Raw genomic sequence first — 21,731 nt, 5'->3', positions numbered from 1 at the left:
CAGGCTTTAAAACAGATGAAACCAGGCAAAAGTGCCAGACCTGACAGGCTCACAGCACATTATTTTAAGAGTGTGTTCAATATAATAGCCCTACTATAGTCCTTCTATCCCCGAAAAAATGAATAACTTTCAAGTGCAAATATTAATTATTATCTACTAGAAAGTAAATACAATATGTGGCTCACTCTTGTGTCACAATATAATAAAATCCATATAAACTTTTATCAAAGAATATGTAATTTTAGTGAAAATAAAGTCCACTTTAAAATAAAACAGTGATGTCCTGTAATCCACTCCAATTTCCAGTCCTGTATACCCCTTGTGTTCACCACACCGTGTATGCTATACTCTCACCACCAATATTGACCCATATACCATACAGGTCAAATCCAGCATTCCCATTTAAGGGGTAATAGACAATGGTGTCCTCCTGTCCACGCTCAGGGCTTCCTCCTTCCCTCTGTACAGTTTTAAACATTATGGGATAACTTTGCAGTCTTTTTCCTTTTAAAGGCAACGGCTTCTTCTAACTCCACCAAAATTTTAGCTCAAAATAAAAATATTACCATCATGGTGCTTTTTGTTTAAAAGCGTTCCCTTTAATAAAATCCTACAAAATCACTCAATTAATAACAACAATGGGAATGTTCTTTTTAACAGAAAGCACTATGAGAGTTCATGTGCTCCATCTGTGTGACAGCATATTGCACAAGTTCCAGTCTGGCATCCACAGCATTTCAGCAGTATACAGACTGTCATCTGGCCACTGACAGTATAGGGACCTACCACAGGCACCCATCTTCCTCCTCCTGCTACACCCTGTCACCAACTTAAGGGGGCAGTGGACAGAAAGGGAAAACCTCTCATCAGCCTCTACCATAGCCATGACAGTCACTGACTTTACAGACAACCTGCTTCTGTCTTTTTCTGAATCTCACAACACCCTACTAAACCTACTGAAAGAACTTCAAGGTTTCAAACATATTTCTAACCAGGAAATTAACTGTACCATATCTTGTGCACTAAATATTTATTTTGCAGACACAGTAGTGGATGCTTGCAAACACTCTTTTCCGTTCACCTGAAGATCAGATGCAAACCCATATCCAGGGATACAATTACCAGCTAAGCTTTCAGGTTTATATCCACATACAGTTGTATTCAAAATAATAGCAGTGTGTTGAAAAAAGTGAATAAAGCTCAAAATCCTTCTAATAGCTTTTATTTCCATACATACAAATGCATTGGGAACACTACACATTCTATTCCAAATCAAAACATGAAGAAAAATATATCAAATTTGTGTGGTTCCTCTAAAAAAATGGAAGAAAAGTGAATATTAGACTGTTCAAATAAATAGCAGTGTTTGTATTCTTCTTTACAAACTCAAACATTCACTATACAAACTGAAAAATGAAAAACTGAAAACAGTGATTGATCAGGTTAGTGATGTCTGACTGCTATTATTTTGAACACAACTGTAACTACTTAGCCCTTCTAAATGACTTTTTTTTATGAATCTATAGTTGTGGAATTACCCTTATTTTTTGTGGTTTGGGAGGGCGGCTGTGCTAAAGATGAATATCTTCCCACATCTCCTCTGTATAATACAGTTGATTCCAATATAATTACTGCTCAAATTTTTTTACATCCTTATGCAGACATTTTATCCTTTTAATTGTAACAATGCCAATTCCGGGATTAGCCTTCCACGCTTGACCTTAACCAAACATATGGGAGGTATTGGACTCCCAGGCATCAGATGCTACTAATGGGCATGTCACCTTACACGGGTGGTAGACTGTATCCTGCATGCATTTCTGAAAGACTGGGTATGCCTGAAGGGTGCATTCACTCAATAACCACTTGACAGAACCCTACAATCATAGCCAATCCTCAAAGGCTTACTTGCACACCCCCTCCTTGGAGTCACCATTCACAAATTCCACAGGGCCTGTGCAACACATATGCTTTTAATGATACCAGGTTCCCTGACCTTGAGCAGGCACAACCGAGATTTTCCACTGGACATGTCTCCATTCTGAAAACACTTTGGACTCAACCCACAAAGGCCATGGGCACTTCTTTAAGAAAAACCTTTTTCAAGACCACCTGCACATAGCTGACCAGTCGCAAGCTGAACTACTTCCCACTTGGCTTTACCTCCAAATTAGGCATTTCATTAGACATTTGAAACTCTACAACGGCACCTTATCTCCACAGTCTACATGTAAATTACTTCAAATCTTCCCACTAACCCAGGCTTGCAAGACCTGTGAGAATGGCCTAGGAGTCAACCAGAGGCATTTTTTGAAAGCAATGGGCCTGTGTGCAATACAGTAAGTTGGATCCCCTGGGCTAGAAATGAGAAAATGCAGTGCATGCAGCATACCGCAACAAAAATAGGTGTGTTTCTAATTGCACTGAATATTAGGCATGGTTTAAAAAGGTGTGGTTGCACAAAGTCTGAACTGACTCACATAGTATAGAACACAGGTGTCAAATTGGCAGCCCTACAGCTGTTGCCAAACTACAAGTCCCATGAGACATTGCAAGTTTGACAGTTACAAGCATAACTCCCAAAGGCAAAGGCATGATGGGACTTGTAGTTTTGCAACAGCTGGCGGGCCGCCTTTTGACATCTCTGGTATAGAATGAGGCAGTGCTGAATAGGGAATATAAGTATAGTACCTGTGGAGGTACACTGGAGGAGCCAGGGCTCAACATTGGACTTTGGGGCACCTATTCAGGGGTTAGCAGTTGGTGACTTACTGACTACTGACCTCTGCGTCACTTACTAATGACCTCTGAACTCTGAATAATTTATTACTGACCCAAGACTTCTGCTTTATAGACTACTGACCTCTGAGTCATTGGTGACCTCTGAACTCTGTATCACTTACTACTGACCCCTGAGTTATTATTGACCTCTGAACTCTACATCACTTACTACTGACCCCTGAACTCTGCATCACTTACTACTGACCTTTGAGTCATTACTAACCTCTGAACTCTGTGTAACTACTAACCCATGAATTGTGCATCAGCTACTACTAACCCCTGAACTCTGCGTCTCTTACTACTGACCCTGACCTCTGCATCAATTACTCCTGACCCCTGAACTCTGCGTCACTTACTACTGACTCCTGAACTCTGTGTCACTTACTACTGACCCTGACCTCTGCATCAATTACTCCTGACCCCTGAACTCTGCATCACTTACTGCTGACCTTTGAGTCATTACTGACCTCTGAACTCTGCATCACTTACTACTAACCCATGAACTGTGCGTCAGCTACTACTAACCCCTAAACTCTGTGTCATTGACTACTGACCCTTGAACTCTGTGTCACTTACTACTGACCCCAACCTCTGCATCACTTACTCCTGACACCTGAACTCTGCATTATTGACCTCTAAAATTTGCAAAATTTACCACTGACCTCTGTGTCACTACTGACCTCTGAACTCTTCATCACTGACCTCTGCACCATTACTGACCTCTGAGTCACTTACTACAGAGTTCAGGGGTCAACAGTAAGTGATGAAGATTTCAGAGGTCAGCTGAAGCACAGAGTGCAGTAATAAGTGACCCTCTGTCTCACAAATACAAACAGCCCTCCTCTGCACTACTTACCTTCATTCTTCTTCTCCCTGGACTCTTCACATTACTCAGGTAGTGCATGTCCAGCTCTTCTTCTTCTCCTATTCTCTGATACAGTAAGTGTGGCTAACGTACAGCCAATCATAACCCTACCTACTGGACCAGGGTATAGAAGAAGATCTAGAGCTGCAGTATCCTGAGGACTGTAAAAGTCCAGGGAGAAGGAAAACAGAGGTAAACCAATCACAGCCATTCATAGCCCTCCACTCCAGCCTTTAGCGCTCACCACCTCCTTGGCATAAACAGTGTTTCTGCTGCAGCTTCCTGTAACAAGCACAGCTGCAGTGGAGACACAGAACGGGAAATGGAATTCTGTGGTAGAGAACACCCTCCTTCTTACACAAAATTTGCCCAATAGTCTTGATGCATTGTTGGCACTGAGCAACAGAGGAGGGGATAGTTTTTCATTAATAGCTCCTACTCCAGTCATACCTACTAATTGTACACTGAACTATTAAGACAGTGACCACATATATGATAGGTTTCTCTCCCTTTCAATATCTTCTTCGCTACACATTATTACCTTGGAAACACTATGTGAAATCCCTGGCCATACATATGGCCAAAGTGGCTAGCTAGATCAACTCAAATGCCTAATTAAAAAGGCTCTTTTGTGAGACTGAGAAGAGTTGCAGAGATTAAAAAACGTATGCCTCCAGCACCGGATAGACTGACTAACCGTAATAAGATATGGGCATGCTGGCTGCACTACAAAACCACTCCAGGGTATCTGAACTCCAAAGCTGAAATTCATAAATTTTAAACCACACTTTGTGCTGCCAAGTAAACCTGATGGACTCCCAGAGATAATTGCTTGCCACTTTTGGCTAAGTGTCTTCTTCTTCCCCCTTCCCCCCCTCATTCCATCATCAGCCTTGTTCATCAGCCATAAGCCAAGCTTAGAATCCTACCTCTAGAGACATGTGAAAGAGACACATGAAAGCATACTTTATAGTTAAATTGGAGCTGACTTACTTCTTGATTCCTACCTGCCTACCATCAGAATAGCTGTCATGAGTACCATACCATAAAGGGTGGACTATTAGGGGCATGTGCCTATACCTATAAAAAAATTGTTATTTCATTTTTTTCTCTATATTTTGCAAAACAAAACTGTTCAAAACAAACATTCAATAAAAACTAATATGGCAAAGAGAGGGAGTAGTGAAAAGAAAAGGGGGGGATGGGGTGGTTGGGTTAAGGATGTTTCCTCTATTTCCAGGGAACCTCAATCTTGCTTGTCAAAGGGTGAAGGATAAGATTCATATGACCTTCCAGAATAACCTCCTAATCCTTGGAGAGGACATCCCCATAGTCGTGGGAGGAGGTGAAGTAAAACCCCTTTTAGGTTTTCATTGCTGTCTATTTTCCCATGGAGGAGATCCATTTTCCACTTATGCCTGCCAAATTAAGATTTCTGGCTGCAAAGCTTTAACCCAAAATATAAATGCACTCTAATTAAGGGTAAAGATTGCTATAAGTGAAAATAAATTAACTCTAATTTCCACTTTGTTATTCTGAAAACTGGTACTACTATCAGTGGCACTTGGATTCATATTACATTATTCCAGTTTTTTCATGTATTTTAACAATTGTATGCAATAATTACATTTGTGATGCTTACCTTTGTAATATATTTAACATTGTCTCTTTTTTGACATATGTGCAGGAGTTCTCTAATGGATCTAAAAACATAAAAGGAAAATACTGTTGTTTATAGTGACAAAATAAATAGAAAGGATTTCCTCTCTTCTAAACTTAGCTTACAAACATATTACCTTTATTAAAATGTACAGTGCATTACTGTTGCATAAGGCTCCAATGGATTTAGGCATTGATTCACCAAGCTATATGAGTTACTTTAGCCGTGGTAATTATGTTAATTATATCACTCAACAATGTATCCTCAAGAATTAACAATTTTTCTTCTGAATCATTATTTTATAGTTAGACAGCAAACCGCAAATGCCGTCATCTCTCCTTTTCTCAGAGACACATCACTGAATGTACCAATGACAGTCAAAAAGAAGCCGTATCACAAAGTAGGAATTATAGAAGAAAGGTCACATGATCATTTTTGGGTACTGATTCTACAAGCAACGATCCCCTAACCATTTTACATACAGAAGGATGAGAATCATCACAAACCAAAAATAAGTCCAGTGAAAAAAATTTATTTCTCACAACAAAAGGTTGTAAAAGCTAAAGTCACTGGGGGGATTAAATAAAGCTGCTGGGCCACTTTTTTGGAATTAATCTCTCTTGTTAAGGTATTACACCAAATTCATGAAGCATAATCGACACTTTTAGCTCTGACAGTGACTAGTGCACCAAATTCCTAAATGTGCTACTTTTGCATTGTGTCACATTGAATGCTCCAAAATCAATGATGTCACATTCAATGCGACAAGTTCAGTATAAAACACTGACAGTTTGTATCTTACAAAAAAGGAGCTGGTTAAGATCAGCTCTCTTTTGGCGTACAGCAGGGGTGTCCAAGCTGCAGCCCACGGACCGCATGTGGCCCAAGACTGCTATGAGTTGTAAACATGCATTTACACTTAGTGAACACATGCAGCCAAAGAAAAATTTGACAGTGTCTCTTTACTGGACTTTTATAAGGTTTATCTTACCAAAGAGAAATATCCCACTCTTCACAATCATGCCTTATTCATGTCATCAGTTTTTGGCAGCACCTATATTTTTGAGCAACTATTTTCAAGGATGAAGCACACGAAGGGCAAAATTAGGACCAAAATAACTAATGAGTACAATCGTTACAACAAAATGAAGTTTACTTACTCAGATGGGTATATTATCTACATTAAATCTATGGTTGTTAACTTCATGATCTGACAAACTTTTTCTGCTCTTCAGCTATCTTTATTTTTTTAGTGCATTTTATGTGTGGTCAAAGACAAATCCTCTTCTTCTAATATGGCCCAGGAAAGTCAAAAAAGAAAGGTTGGACAACCCTGGTGTACAGTGATAAACTGGCACTGACATATTTTGCCAAAGTGTTTGTGTACATTCTAACAGTGGTGTAGCATGAGCCTACACGTTCTAGAAAGGTACATGAATTTGGCGCGTGCTGCACCTTTTTTTTAGAACACTGTGGCACTTTTGAAAAATCTGTCTGCGTCAGTCTTTATGAATTCCAGAGAATATGTTTGGAGGGGCTCACAAATCTCCCTTCACCAGGGCTTGTATGTTGGTGATGTGTAATATTACTGGAAAAATATTGTGTAAAAAGAAGAAGAATAGTAACAGCAATATTTTAGGAACTTCCAGAAATGTTGGATGCTGGTATCAGCCAATGCACTCTGTGGCTTCATCCACCACTCTCCATGTCATTACAAGACATGGCAGTGAGGTAGGGGCCTGTGGAACTAACCAGATTATGCAACAGTGGCCCAGGCATATGACACACACAGGAGTGTGCTGGATATGAAAGATCTTTCAGCTACCTGGGATCTTCACTGGGGTGGAGTTTAGCAGCATGGGCAGCAGTTTGCGTAAGTATTAATTGCTTTCTTTGCAGGGATGTTGTTTTTTTTTTATTATTATTCTGAGAGAAAAAGAACCTCTTGACTATTATATAAAAATCACAGTCTTCTATCTTGGAAAACCTAGAACAATTGGCTTCTGGTAAGTATAGATTGATGAGCTGTTGCTTTCAAACAGATATAACTTTTCTTGTGGCCTAACAAAGATAACACAATTACCATGGCACATAGGAAGAAAAGCCTTCTTATGCAATCAGCAAATAATGGCTGTCCTCATGTACAGAGTCATGTTAGTAAGTGTAAATAACCCTTGCATTAAACCAACTTGTAAAATTACAAACGGTACACACAAAACATTTTAATGTAGCAATTCCAGTTAAGGTAAAATCAGTCAAAACGTGAGTTACTCAGCCCATCTTACAAACACTGCAAATGTATTAAAATCTGAAAGTCTACTCAGTTTAGCCTAACTTGAACTATATCACCTAAAAAAGCAACACAGATCACAACAAAAAGCACTTTCACTAGTAGAGTGAGGACATGCCCCCCCCCCCCCCCCTTGGAAAAACAATAATTTAGCCCATTTCTATAAATACCCAGATATTGTCTTATGGACCAGATTTGGTTTTAAGAAGCTTCATGATGTTGTCAGAAATGGGGCGCTGATGTCCTTCAAAGGGTTGAAATCTTTATACCTAACCAACCCAACTCTCATTTCTTTTGCTATATACAGTTTAGTCATGCTTTTCAAGTGCAATTTGGGAATGACCAGCTCTCACTTCAGTCAACCAGGCTCGAGCAAATGTTGAGGGATGACACTCTTACCAAGGCACTCAAGGGTAACCTCCTACAGGTTTGCCGAACAGCATTCCTTACTGCTGTCCTAGAGCTAGATAATGCTGATTGGGACAAAATGTGGAAGGCTGTCCTTGATGTCTGTCTGTGATACATTGTTTTTTTTTGTCTCAGGGTACTTCACTCTTTCATGACTTTGTATTACAATCTGTTTAATATGTTTTGTCAGTCAGTACAGAGGAAGGAAGTGCCCAGTGTAAGAAAAATATCAAAGGATCTTTCATGACTTGAGGTGGTGATAGACTTTCCATTCAGATTCACTAGGTTCCCTTAGGTATTAATCTTCATTTGTAATAGTATGCCTTGTATCCTAAATGTAGTTTGGCTGAAGAGTATGCTGTACTAGTTGCAGTTGCTGGTTTTTGGGGTTGTTTATTCCTTTTATTTGAATACAATGTTTTATGCTGCTAAATACTTTGATAAAAAATAGTGGATTTGGAAGCTAGAGAACATTTGCACCTTCTGAAATAACAAAAAGGGCAACCATCAGTCTAAGGGAAGCAGTGACTGAAAGGGAACACCATGATCACCCTCACCACATCCAGGCAATGAATGAATATCTTCATGGGGTGATCTGATGCTGGACACAGGGAAGGTAACAAAATACCCACATTAAGGTAGAGGGCTTTGTAACACCAAAAATACTAAATATGAAACTCATGGTTGAACTGGAGGCCTAACAGTGTGAGCAACATGTGTAACTCCTTGTAATTGAACAAGAGTGAAGACAACAAATGATTAGCAAGAGAATGAGAGGAACAGACAATTCAGATACCTGACCTTTAATGGTAAATGCTAAAGACCAAATGTTGTTCTACCCCAACAGGAGGAAACAAGGAACATGCCCCACCAAAATTGGCATAAAGAGAAACCCCACTCACACCAGTGAAAATAAGCCTTCTACTTGCTAAGATAAACCTTGTGGTAAGTGGAATTACTACTAACTGTAAGCAAGGTTGTGAATACTGAAGCTGGAAAGGCACCATCTCTCAAAACCTCCTGGAGCCCCCTGAAAATTGTAAGTATAAGACAATGCTGGGACATTGTCTAGTTGAAATCAGACTAAATAATCAGTCAAAATGGGGGTCCGGTGAGGTAACAACAGACAAATAGCTCATAAAACCAGGATGCAGATGGAAAGCTTCAGTTCTTATTGATATTAACACATACAGATGATCTATAACTCTGCTCCAGTCTAGATGGCTGGCAACGTTTGTGACAATCCTCAAATGTAAGGGGGGAAAAAATATTCCTTCCTACAATATCTGGGATAGAAGTCACCATGACAGAGACATCTTAACTCCATGATGTAGTCGGATCATCTTGTTCAGAGACAGATTGGATTTGTCCCACACCATGAGAATGTTCTGTTACAAAATTCTTAAGTGAAAAGGAAATGCAACCATTTCGAATGTGGATACCAGCAGTACTAGAACTCATTTGGTGCTCCACAGGCATAACCGATGTTGGGTTTCAAAATATCTAAACCTAACTGAAATTTTGTCAATTTCTCCTCTGGCAGGCCTTAGTTTGAAGGGTATCTAGGAGAAGGCCTAAGTATTCCAAGCAACATGAGAAAATGTGAGATGTTCTCCTGAGGATCCATCTTAAGTCCACCAGCATTTGTAGGGTACATGACACACTGGAGTCCAAGGTCACGTAGGTTTGCTCTAGCAGCAGAAGATTTTACAGTCATCCAAAGACCAGAATAGAGTAGCTGGTAGATCCAGAACTGCTGTAGGGACCTTTTGGAATGCTTTCAGAACCAAGACAAAACCAAAGAGATTGGTCACAAACTGATAGTGGTTGTCACCCACAGGAAGGCAAATAATGGGTGATGACCTCAAAGAGATGAATAGGGAAAGCAATAATCTTACTCCCCATTTCAACTTTAATAATTTTGTTCAAGAATGGGCCAACAAACAACAAACACAACCTCCCACAAAGTGTAGGTGTATCCCTGAGGATCTGAAAGAGTTACCAGAAACATAACAATTATAGCACCTAGTGCTGCATTGCAGGTCAAATTTGATATGACAGGCATCTGGTCAATGAGGTCTGTTAAAGTTAGCTGTCATCAGATCCCTACTTATGGATTTTAACCAAATGTGGAGAAAGAAGTGCAGAGGCAAGCATGGGATAAGGAGGAAACACCTTGTTGAAATGTTTGCGTCTATGAGAACCTATCCTAGGCTCCATGCTAAAGGAAGAAATTAATATCCTGGATCTGAAAAAGTATGTTCTACTGTGCAGGGGAAACAAAAGTTGAGTGAAATTTAGCTAGTAGAAAGTTCTCTTCAACGGAAGGGAGGTACTAGTCATCCAGCAATTAATCCTCTGGAGGAACCCTGACATAATCAAAATTTGAGGCAACTCTGTGTTACTGTAGATACCACTGGGAAAAGGAGATGATGGGTATTTCAAACCCTTGAATAACAGAAGAAAACACTATGCTGCTAAGTAGGAAGAGGAATGAGAATGTAAAAATGAAAAAGGGGGTAAGCGATAACTGATGTCACAGGCAGAATGGACTTAGACAAATGAAAAGTGCCAAACTTAGTATCACACAAGTGCAAATTGGATCCTGAGATTGTGGGATGCTTTCAGGGTTTGTGGCAACCACCTTACTATTGCTGAAATGGGATAGAAGCTACTCACTCCTCTTGGAACAATCATGAACAGTAGAGCTTGAAGTGTACCAGAAGGGATACAGAGGTTGGCTAAGTGACACAGCCACTGTAGGTGGAATGCAATAACACCTTGACTGCATACGATGTAGTCCTCCATGTCCTAACTGCTGCCTTGCAGAGGAGGAGAACTGCTCTAAGCACTGGCTCCTGATAAGCACTGGCCACTGTAAAGTGCTGACTATTATTCACCACTGTCCACTTTTAAGATCTGTTCACTGTGAAGCACTGTTCACTGAGAAGCAATAGCCATTGTAAAGCACTGGGTGTTTAATGCACTTGCAGAGGAGGAAATATATCTGTTGCATGCTTGCACTCCCATGCATCCATGTGTGCACCTATACATGCTCCCTCTGTTTTAGATCTGTCTCACTGAGTGCAGCCAGAGGAAGGAGGAGACAAGGAAATTAAAATGATGGTTCAAGCTAAAGTAGTATTAATCCCAAATCCAAAAATGAAATGTAGTGCAGTTTACCATTAATTGGATGTGGTGGCTGCATTCATTTTCTTTTCTTAGGCTTTTTTCCCTCAGTTTTCACCTGATGAGCTGGCCAACAACACACCCCCTGTATTATAGCGCCTCCACTCTGGATAAAGGAGCAAAGGGGCACCTTCAGACAGCAGCATTGTTATTTCTTGGGGTGGGGTGAATGTTCAATGTACTAGCAGACTTTGATATGCTAACAAATTGAAGCTAAACTCCAGCTAACACTTTGTAAGGAGTTAGAACAAACAGTTTTTTTCCATTTGGGATAAAGATTTTACATAAATAAAAAAAAATGATCATTGTAAGCACTGCTGTCCATAGTAAATGGTTTGTCACATCCATGTAACTGGTACATCTGCAGAACAGCTTGTTCTGTTGAAAAAAAAAACAGACTTACTAGCGGTATCATCAGGTGAAAATAAAAAAAACATAAATAACACAATTAATGTGAAAATATTAGTGACACTGTCTCCAAAAGACAGTGCTATATACTGTAACACAGAATATAAAGAGCCAGATGCAGTACCACAGGTAACCCTTCAAAACACTGAGTGTCCACAACAGGTGTCCCCAGGTGCAGCAAAAGCTCTTACCAAAACTGTAGGATCTCTAAATTAAAAGAGATCTAAGAACACACATTCCATAGTGTGTTAATTTGAAATAAAAATGGAAAATTTATTAACCAGTTTCCACTCATTCACAGTACATTGGATGTACATATATGTACATTATCCAGCCTTTTCCTGCTGTCACTGGCTGGAAGGATTTTGTCACCAGGTCCGAGCCAATGACTTACGGCTGAGATCTGCTGATCAGCTGTAGCCAATCACAATATATAGTCCTGTGTGTAAACACATAGGGCTCTGTACACAGGGTCAGTAGTAAGTGATGCAGAAGTCATGGGTCAGTAGTAAGCAAGTCACCTATTGCCAGCCCCTGAACAGGTGCCCCAACATTTAGCCTGTTGGTGGTCGCTTCCTGTAGCTCTACTGCTACATGGCGGCTGCTCTGCGCAGAATCACGTGTTCCCTGTGTGTTCCCAGGCTGGGGGTGTGCACTTACGCCTCCCGGCCTTGTGGTGCTGTGATTTGGTACAGCACCGGTCAGTCATCAGGTCCAAGAATGGACCTGCTGATCAGTTGCACCGATTCAGAGATCTTCCCTGCTTGTGTTTACAGAATACAGGCACAGGAAATAATGCAATCTTCTCTCCTGAAGCCCTTTTTGGTTCCAGAGAGAAGATAACAGATCCACATGAGTCCCCCCAGTTAACCTTTTCACTGCCCTGTCACCAGTGTCATTAGTACAGTGTACAGATTTTTTTTACTTATCACTGTATTTGTGTCACAAGCATCTTCAGATAGCATTAGAGTCAGTTAGCGGCTCTCCCAGATAGTGTCAGATTGCACGCTACACTATCACCATCATACGTAACCCTTTGATTGCCAGTAACACTCTCACAGACACTATAAATCTCCATTGCTAGTAGAGTGTCTGAACAAATCGATTTCTTTGTCAGATCAGAACTACTAGCTAATACCAATAGTACAGTGTCCCCAAAAATGCAGTGATAACAGGATCAGCCCTGACACTTGCCAGCACCTGCGTTTAGCCCCTTTCCCCCCCCAACAAGTGTAGTGTCAGTAGATCACTGCCACTTCTGATACATTGCACACAAAATTGAAACCGCAGTGCTAGCGAGATCAGACCTGATCTCTGCTAGCACTAGCAGGTAAATACTTTTGTAGTAGTTCAAGCAGTCCTTGACAGCCAGGTGCTCTTTTTCCCTTGAGTCACAGTAGGTACCTGTAAATTTAGTGGCCAAAATGTCCAAATAAATGTACACTAGTGAAGAGGCCTACAGGATTCTGAGTATGTCAGATGAGAGCAAAGGGGAGTCCTCACTGACAGAATCAGGCTCAGAATATGAACCTGTAGAGAGCAGCAGCACCCTGACAGATAGCTCAGATAATGGAGAAGAGATTCCTGCTAAGGTCATGTGTACCTGACCCCTTGCCCAGGTTGCTGAGGTGCTAGAATTGCAGGATGATTCTCATATGCAGCAGAGTGCCAGTACTAGTGTCATGCTACCTTTTAGTGAATTAGCGAGCACCAGCAGCCTAGTACATCGTGGTCTTGAACACACCAGCACTGTAGTTTTATTTGGTGACATGGTGGGTCCCATAAATGCAGTACAAGTTGGTGAGGTGGCTATCACAAGTAGCATCCCACAGCCACCAAGAATTTGAACACAGGTCCATAGAGCCCATAATGTCCTTATGGATGAGCATTCAAATCCTAATTGGAAGCCCACAGATTCTGCAGCACCTATTCTTCTCCCATTCACTGCCCAACCTGGAATTCATGTAAAAACAGCAAATTTAACTACTTCCCTTGATTTTTTTTAGCTGTTTTTCACAGAAGATCAGTATCAATTGATTGTGGACCAAAGTAATTTATATGCTGAGCAGTACATCGCTACCAACCCAAATTCAAACTTTGCCAGACTATTTGCATGGAAACCTATCACAAAGGAAAACCTGTAAAGACTTTTAAAGCATCGCACGTACAACGGCGACAAATTACATACATTTTTAATATCCATAGGCGACCTTTACAGGCTACCACTTTATACTTATACAGATGGTCTAGTGCTAGAATTACTGCACTCGATCTGATGTTTGTGGTGATACCTCACATGCAATTGCTGTTTACATGTCGACACGTGACCGATGCTTGCGTTCACCTTTGCACCAGAGCATGGGGGGGGGGCTTTAATTTTTTTTTATTATTTATTTTGCTTTTTATTTTTTAAACTGTCCCCTTTATTTTTTTTTATCATTTTTATTGCTATCACAGTAAATATTCCCTGTGATAGCAATAGGCAGTGATTGGAAATCTGGGGTCTATTAGACTGTAGATCTCTCCTCTGACCTTAAAGCATCTGATCTTTTGTATCTATTTACTCGGCGTAACATTATCTTTTAATATTTTACCAAACAACCGAGCAATATATTGAGAAAGATTTACTAAAACTGGAGCACTCAGAATCTGGCTCAGCTCTGCATGGCAGCCAATCAGCTTCTAACTTCAGCCTGTTTAATCAAGCTTTGGCAATAAAACCTGGAAGCTGATAGGTTTCTCTGCAGAGCTGCACCATATTTTCAACATGCAATTTTAGTAAATAATCACATTGTGTCTTTGTGCATTAAAATTCAGAAGAGTATTTTTCTACCTTGCTTTTGAAAAACTGCTGTGAAAATACTGTGTGACATAAAAAATTGCAACACTCAACATTTTATTCTTTAGGGCCTCTGCTTTAAAAAGTATATAATGTTTGGGGTTCAAAGTAATTTTTTAGCAAAACATACTGATTTTTTTCATGTGAATAAAAAGCGTCAGAAAAGGCTTGGTCTTCAAGTGATTAGAAGAGTGAGTGGTGTGTGGCATAAGCTTCTAATGTTGGGCATAAAATGCCAGGATACCACAACCCCCCCCCAAATGACCTCTTTTTTAAATTAGACAACTCAAACTATTTGCTGAGAGGCATGTTGAGTCCATGGAAGATTTTATTTTTTGTCAAAAGTTTTTTAAAAAGACAATTTATTATTTTTTTAACACAAAATTGTCACTCAAATTATATATTGCTCATCACACATGTCATGGGTATATGTGGAATGAAACCCCAAAATACATTCTCTATGGGGATACCACCTGTGAGAAAATGATTTTTTGTAATTTTCCAAAAACGTGACAAAAAATAAAATCTTCCATGGGCTCAACATGACTGAACAAATTCCTTGGGGTGTCTTCTTTCCAAAAAGGGGTCATTTGGGGGGTTTACTGCCCTCAAGAAATGTGATAGGCAGTCAGAAAGTAAAAGCTGCGTAAATTCTAGTGTCTATACCATAGCTTGTAGACACTATAACTTTCATACAAACCAATCAATATACACTTATTGGGATTTTTTTACCAAAAACATAGCAGAATGCATTTTGAAGAAATTTCAGTTTATTGGATATTTTTTATAACAGAAAATATCTCTGTTTTTAAAATGTTGAGTTTTTTTGTTTATATAAAACAAAGCCCAGTGGTGATCATATAATACCAAAATAAAGCTCTATTTGAGTGAAAAAAAAGGATTTATATTTAGTTTGGGTACAGTGTTGCATTACCACGCAATTACCAGTTAAAGTAGCGCAATGCCAAATAGGAAAAAATGGCCTGGTTAGGAAGGGGGTAAAACCTTTCCGGAGGTCAAGTGGTTATTGTTAGGTCCTTGCTCTTCTAGTGTAGCTTCAGAGATACTGTGCTGTATATTCCCTATTCAACACTGCCCCATTCTATAGTATGTGAGTCAGCTATGTAACCACACCTCTTTAAAGACTTGCCTCCTAGTCACAGTATATTTGCTGTGACTGAGTGGCAGCTGCAGGCTCAACAACATAAATAAAAGTTGCAAGCCTGCTTCGGGGTTTGGGGCAAGCACACCCCCCCCCCTGCTGTCCTGCAATGCGGTTGGACGGAGATGGATTTTGTCAGAAGATTTACAAACAACACAGGGTTATGTACAGTACAAAGAGCAGCAATTTAACTTTTTCTGCTTTGCAGGGAGAAAAACAGCCAAATCTCTTAGTAAAAGCAGAACTCAGTTAGTGTATCTTCCAGCCAGTGTTAGATAGTGCCAGATTGCCCGCAACACTACCAAAGTCCCACTATAAGTCACTGATCACCCCCATTACCAGTATAGCATCAAAGCTGCGTAAATTCCAGCATATATACCATAGTTTGTAGACGTTATAACTTTCACACAAACCAATTAAAATACACTTATTGGGATATTAATTTTTTTTTTTTTAACAAAGACATGTACCAAAATACATTTTAGAAACATAGAAAAGTGCCAACAGAAAGAGACTGAGTGGTCCTTATCGAGTCTGTCCATTTTTTTTTTTTGTTTGGTTTTTCTTTTGGGGGGTTGGATTTTTTTGGTGTTTTTTTGTGTGTGTTTTTTACAGGTTTTCACAAACATCATAGAGTATTACACTGAAATTCCTTCAGAATACATGGATATTCAGGCTACAATAATATAGCATGGTCTATTATTAGAATACACTGTAATCAAAATATAATTACTATTATAAAATGGTTCTCACCTTTAATAAAAATGACTATTGTTCCAGAACCCTGTTGAATTTTATTGTAGTTAATTAATGGCATTCTGTTAACCAAACTATTTTACATTAGAATGTTAAAGCATTTGTTTTTATTCTACTCTGTGTGTAGTATTCTTCATGAATAACAATTGCAGCATCAGAAGCCTGTGATCCCTTCTAAACCACTCAACTGGGAATAAATTAGCAGATGGCGTTCTTGGCAACAGCAGAGCTAATGAATCCTATGGCACGTTTAATATACTGGTGCACTGTTATAAAGAGCTAAGATTGTTATTGAGTGTCTAGAATTATGTGTTTAACTACATCGGAGCTGTAGAGTCTGGTAAAAGTCATGAATTTGGTGTTTCCAAAGCTAGAATGAGTAGTAATTGAATAATATGCATGAAGCAGGGTACATAGGCGGCTAAGCTTTGAAAGCTTGAGCTTGATGATCAGCATGATTCTCTGTCTTGGGTAAGATAAATAGATAAATGTAACAGTGTCCCTGACTTCAGAGGATGACGCATGACCTAACCAGCCAGTTTACACTGGTATCTCTCATAAACCCACATTTATAAATCTTGTAAAAATATGAATAGCTCTGAATGAGAAATTCCATTGTTTCATTAAAGAAAATAATATGTTAAAATGGCATATTTGCTTTTATCACAAAGAACACATTCTTATAATATGTTAGTACTTATCTTTTAGTGAATTATCTAAATCATGATGGTTCTACTTATTTCCATTTTCCAAGGCAATATATATATTATATATATATAACCAGTCCATCCCCCACAGTTACTACCTTTTGTACCACTAGCCCCTCCCTCCTAGATTGTAAGCTCCAAGGAGCAGGGCCCTCCTATCCATCTTGTATTGAACTGTATTGTTGCTGTACTCTCTCCCGTTATATTGTAAAGCGCTGAGCAAACTGTTGGCGGTATATAAATCCTGTGTAATAATAATAATATAATTATATATATGTATATATATATATATATATATATATATATATATATACACAGTATATATGCTAAACATTTTCAGAGTTAGCCTAGTACTGACTCATCCTATAACCAACCACCAATTAGAGATTGTTTTCCTAAAAGGGAAAGTATATATTTAGAATTAAAGTGGTTGCAAACCCTGACATACCCACAGTGAAGTGACTAACCTCAGGTGATACACATCACAAATCCTCCTCCATAAGCTGTACTTGTTTATCTGCAGCCCTCTATCTTCAACAGCCTCCAAAAACACACATTTTACATAGCATCTCTCAGCAGCAGAAAGCAGGAGGTGGAGCTCTGACTTCACACACTGCACAGCTAGAGCACAGAGATCAGTGTAATCTGAGAGCTGACTGGAGGAAAGTGACACCCTGACAGGCTCAGAGAAACATAGAGTTGAGGGTATGAGTCAACTGATGTGTGTTGGAGGGGGAGACAGGCCATCTCCCTTTAGGCTGAGGTGTCAGATTAATCTATTAGGAGTGAGTTATGAGGGAAGATCTGAGAGGAACCAGACTCAGTGCTTTGGATTTAAGTTAGTACACACTATAGTGAGATATGCTTTGTTCTTTTTTCATGGTCTGAGGTTAACAACCACTTTAAGGCTCCATTCACACTAGGGCATTTCAAATTGATTCTGCCTGTGATTTAAAAAAGCCCTGTAAAAATTTGAAAACATGCATTCGCTTGTTCAGGTGCCATTCATTTCAATGGCAATGTTTGTAGTTTCTGAATAATGGAAATCTGGAAAATCACTTGTTACAAAATAATTACTAGCATGGTGCAAAATATCTGCCATATAAAAGCCTGTTTCAGCAGAAATGTTTAAGTGTATGTAAACCCTAACAATAAAGTCCTGTTTGTACCATTTTGGCCTGTTATATATACAGTACCATTGATAGCATTTTGTTACAAATACCTGTTCATCTGGCCAGAAACCTAGTGAGCTGGCAGTGGTCTCTCCTTTCTCTCTTTTCCTCTGCTGATTTTTATCAGTTAGAATTGTTCCCAGCTTCCACTGTTGTGGAGTCCTAAGACACTTTTTGTCCTAGGGTGTCATTGCTGCTCCTTCATAGATATGGTATAGTCAATGTGCATTGTCATCCTAGGGCATGAAGTACTGTATACTATAGAAAAATTTCTGAGGTAAGAAAATTAATGTAGTCACCACATGTAGGGACTGGTATATTGCATTTTTTTGTTCTTAGGTTTAGAATTTGATACAATTTAATAGCAATCATCCCAATCTCTAAGGGCCTAGTCATACAGAAAGCAGATCTTCACCCTTCAAAACTTTATGCTTCTGCTCCAGTCCTCCTCTGGTCCTCTACATGAATAGAGAGCTTTTTTTTCTTTATTTACTTTTTTTAAAACTAAATTGTGTGGTCCAAACCCCCCCCCCCCCCCATGTCATTCGCCTAAGCCAATAACGTGCACTGTACTGCTTTTTACTCCTGGAATATGCATGTCACATATCCCAAGAGGCATAAACTTCCATTTAGGAAAGGAGGAAGGGGCAGACCTATTGGTGCATCATCCGGAGGCGACCTGGCTAAACCCAGCATAGCCGGCAGCCTATCGATGACATCACAACAAAACGTGGTAGCGCGGGACCAAGTGCTGCCAGAAGAAAAGAGGATCTCAGCTGGACAATATTGGATTCACTGGGTGAGTAAGTAGCTGAAATGTGCTGAACACACCACCAGGTAAGCAGGGTTTTAAAAAAAAATATGGGGGAGGGTGAAAATCCGCTTTAAGTCTAGGTTTACACCTATACGTTTTTTGCTGCATTTTGCAGAAATGCACATCAGACCATTTAACATGATTTCCTATGGGACAGGTTCACATCTTTGTGTTTTCACCTGGTGTGTTTTTTGGAAAGGGTCAGTGTCACGAGAACCGAGAGCGCAGGGAGAGAGCACATGAAGACAGATTGCACGGAACCCGACGTGCGGGCATGTATTGGAGTACAGACAATAGATCCGTTAGTCTACAGATCCACACAAGACACAGCAACACAGTAAAGTTCTTTGGAAGGCAATATGGAACAACAGGGGGCTGGTAGTCCACAGGGTTCAGTAAAACGGGGCGTGGCGGTTTCGTGGGACTTCGGGTTCCTGGGGAGAATTGGGCTCAGTCTTTTGGTCAGCACGGGGTTAGTCCACTTGCTGGATGCGGGGAGCCAGACACGGAGGGTTGCAGTCTACACAGGCAACACAACAGGGGGCAGTTCAGGCAGGCAATGGGTAAGTCCGGGTACACAGCAGAGGGCAGTTCAGGCAGGCAATGGGTAAGTCTGGGCACACAGCAGAGGGCAGTTCAGGCAGGCAATGGGTAGGTCTGGGCACACAGCAGAGGGCAGTTCAGGCAGGCAATGGGTAAGTCCAGGAACACAGCAGAGGGCAGGCTGGCAGGCAATGGGTAAGTCCGGGCACACAGCAGAGGGCAGGCTGGCAGGCAATGGGTAAGTCCAGGCACACAGCAGAGGGCAGGCTGGCAGGAAATGGGTAAGTCCGGCACAAAGCAGAGGGCAGGCTGGCAGGCAATGGGTAAGTCCGGGCACACAACAGAGGGCAGTACACAGGGTAGCAATCCAGGGACTCGCCAGCAGCAGAGAGTTATCCCCACACAGGGGAGAGATCCAGCAGCAGACTGGCAGTCAGGTCAGCCAGGGAGAGGAGAGGAGAGCTGGGGGTAGGTAGTCCTGAGAAGCTGGCCGCAGCCCAGTCCTTTCTCAGACACAGCACACAGGAGAACAACCGGCCGGTTGCCCTGCTCTGCCTTAAGTACAGAGAGGGGTGCGTTGCTGTTGCCGTGGTAACAGGCCCCGTCCCCCACGTCTCTGGACCCGCCCAGGGAACACAGCCTTTGTCCCTGTCGGGCACGGAGCCTGGGAAGACGTGCAGGAGGGGGCAGGGAGGAGGGGTGACAGGAGGGGGCCTGTTTGTGGATTCCCACAGCAGGGGGGCGACTTTCTGTTCAGCCAGGGAAGCAGGATGCTCCCTCAGCAGGGGGCCAGACTGCCGGCGACAGCGGGGTGAGGGGCTGCTGAGGGGTGGGGGGTGGCAGACAGCAAGCCTGGAGGATGGGGGGGGAGAACCAGCTCCATGACAACCAGGGATGCTTTTAAATGCAAAATGTTGCATATTTGGTTCCATAGACTTCAATGGAGACACTGCAGAAAAGCATGTAGTGCATTTCTTATGCATTTTTTATACATTTTACGTTTTAATCTGCCAAGCAACAAGGTGGAAAAAAAAGCAAAACACATAAAATGTGGCAAAAACGCATGTGCAAAAAATACAAAATGCACTGCAAAAAGCACTGCAGAAACAAATCAAACGCAAACTGCTTAGGTGTGAAATAAGCGTTCTGTTGCACACACATGTTCATTACGTGTTAATGTGCAATGTGCATTTTGTAAGGTAATCTATTCATTATGAATGGGCTACCAATGTACCACAAAGGATGAAATAATTGTACATGATACTTTTTTGTCCTAAAATGTATTTAACCATGACAAAAAAAGATCAATGGGAAAACATTACTTACACTACATTGTTTTCAAAAGGAGAACTATCTAATAGATCTTTCATTATACTGGATGAGAATTTATTCTGTATATCCTTTATCTTTTAACAAGTAATTGCTCAGTAAACTCCCAACACACTTGTTTTGTTCATCTGTTATCTTTCTAACTAACAAAAGTTTGTTGTCCTAAAGTGTAGCAGGTAATTAAACTCTTCCACTCCAATCTGCTGTTACATATGTATAAATTATGTACATATTTTTCCATACATCTGTGGCAAAACACTTCATGAAAATCTGACTGCAACTAATGATGCAGACAGACTGAGATGATAGATACCTTAGGATTCCCAAGAGAGCTATACAGTTTAGTGTGCAGACCTGCAGATATAAAGTTGTTCACATATTTTGTTTTTAAATTGCCAAGCTAAATCACATCACAGAATGGCAATAACAGATTCAGCCAAGCTGGTATTTTTGTGTTTGAGAATCTGGTCAAAATATATCAAGTAATACCTAAAGATAAAGTATGACCCACATACTTCTATTGTGGGTCACAAGAGCTCAATTAGTTCTGCACTCCTGTGACCCAGATTTACTGGACACCGGGCTAATGTTTGCTGTCAGCTGATATCACAGAGGCAGTCCATGCTCTGCCGAGATCCCGAGAATAATGTCGGGATCTGCCCAGATGCCTGACCAGCAGCTGGTTCAGCCCCTCAGCATGGTGCAGAAAGCCGGGCCAGCCACTCTCACCCACTCCAGTGAGCCCTGGAGGGGCAGTACACAGAGCAGTGACTTTCAATCTCTGCTCTGTTCTCAGAGCTGACTCAAG

At 40.7% G+C, this 21,731-nt stretch overlaps 1 protein-coding gene across 1 annotated transcript in view; it reads right to left on the bottom strand.

The window, feature by feature from the left end:
- The window catches only part of LOC149464701 (uncharacterized), a 106,568-nt gene that overhangs the window by 45,647 nt on the left and 39,190 nt on the right, over positions 1 to 21,731 (bottom strand). Inside the window, exon 9 of the mRNA XM_089674195.1 lies at positions 5,289 to 5,349. Coding sequence (XP_089530321.1) covers positions 5,289 to 5,349 — 61 coding nt within the window. The remainder of the gene's footprint in view (positions 1 to 5,288; positions 5,350 to 21,731) is intronic.

Source organism: Staurois parvus, unplaced genomic scaffold, assembly GCF_062004578.1.
Source record: "Staurois parvus isolate SC_StPar_1 unplaced genomic scaffold, SC_StPar_1.0 ptg000147l, whole genome shotgun sequence".
NCBI lineage: Eukaryota > Metazoa > Chordata > Amphibia > Anura > Ranidae > Staurois > Staurois parvus.
This window is presented reverse-complemented; position numbering and strand designations above follow the sequence as displayed.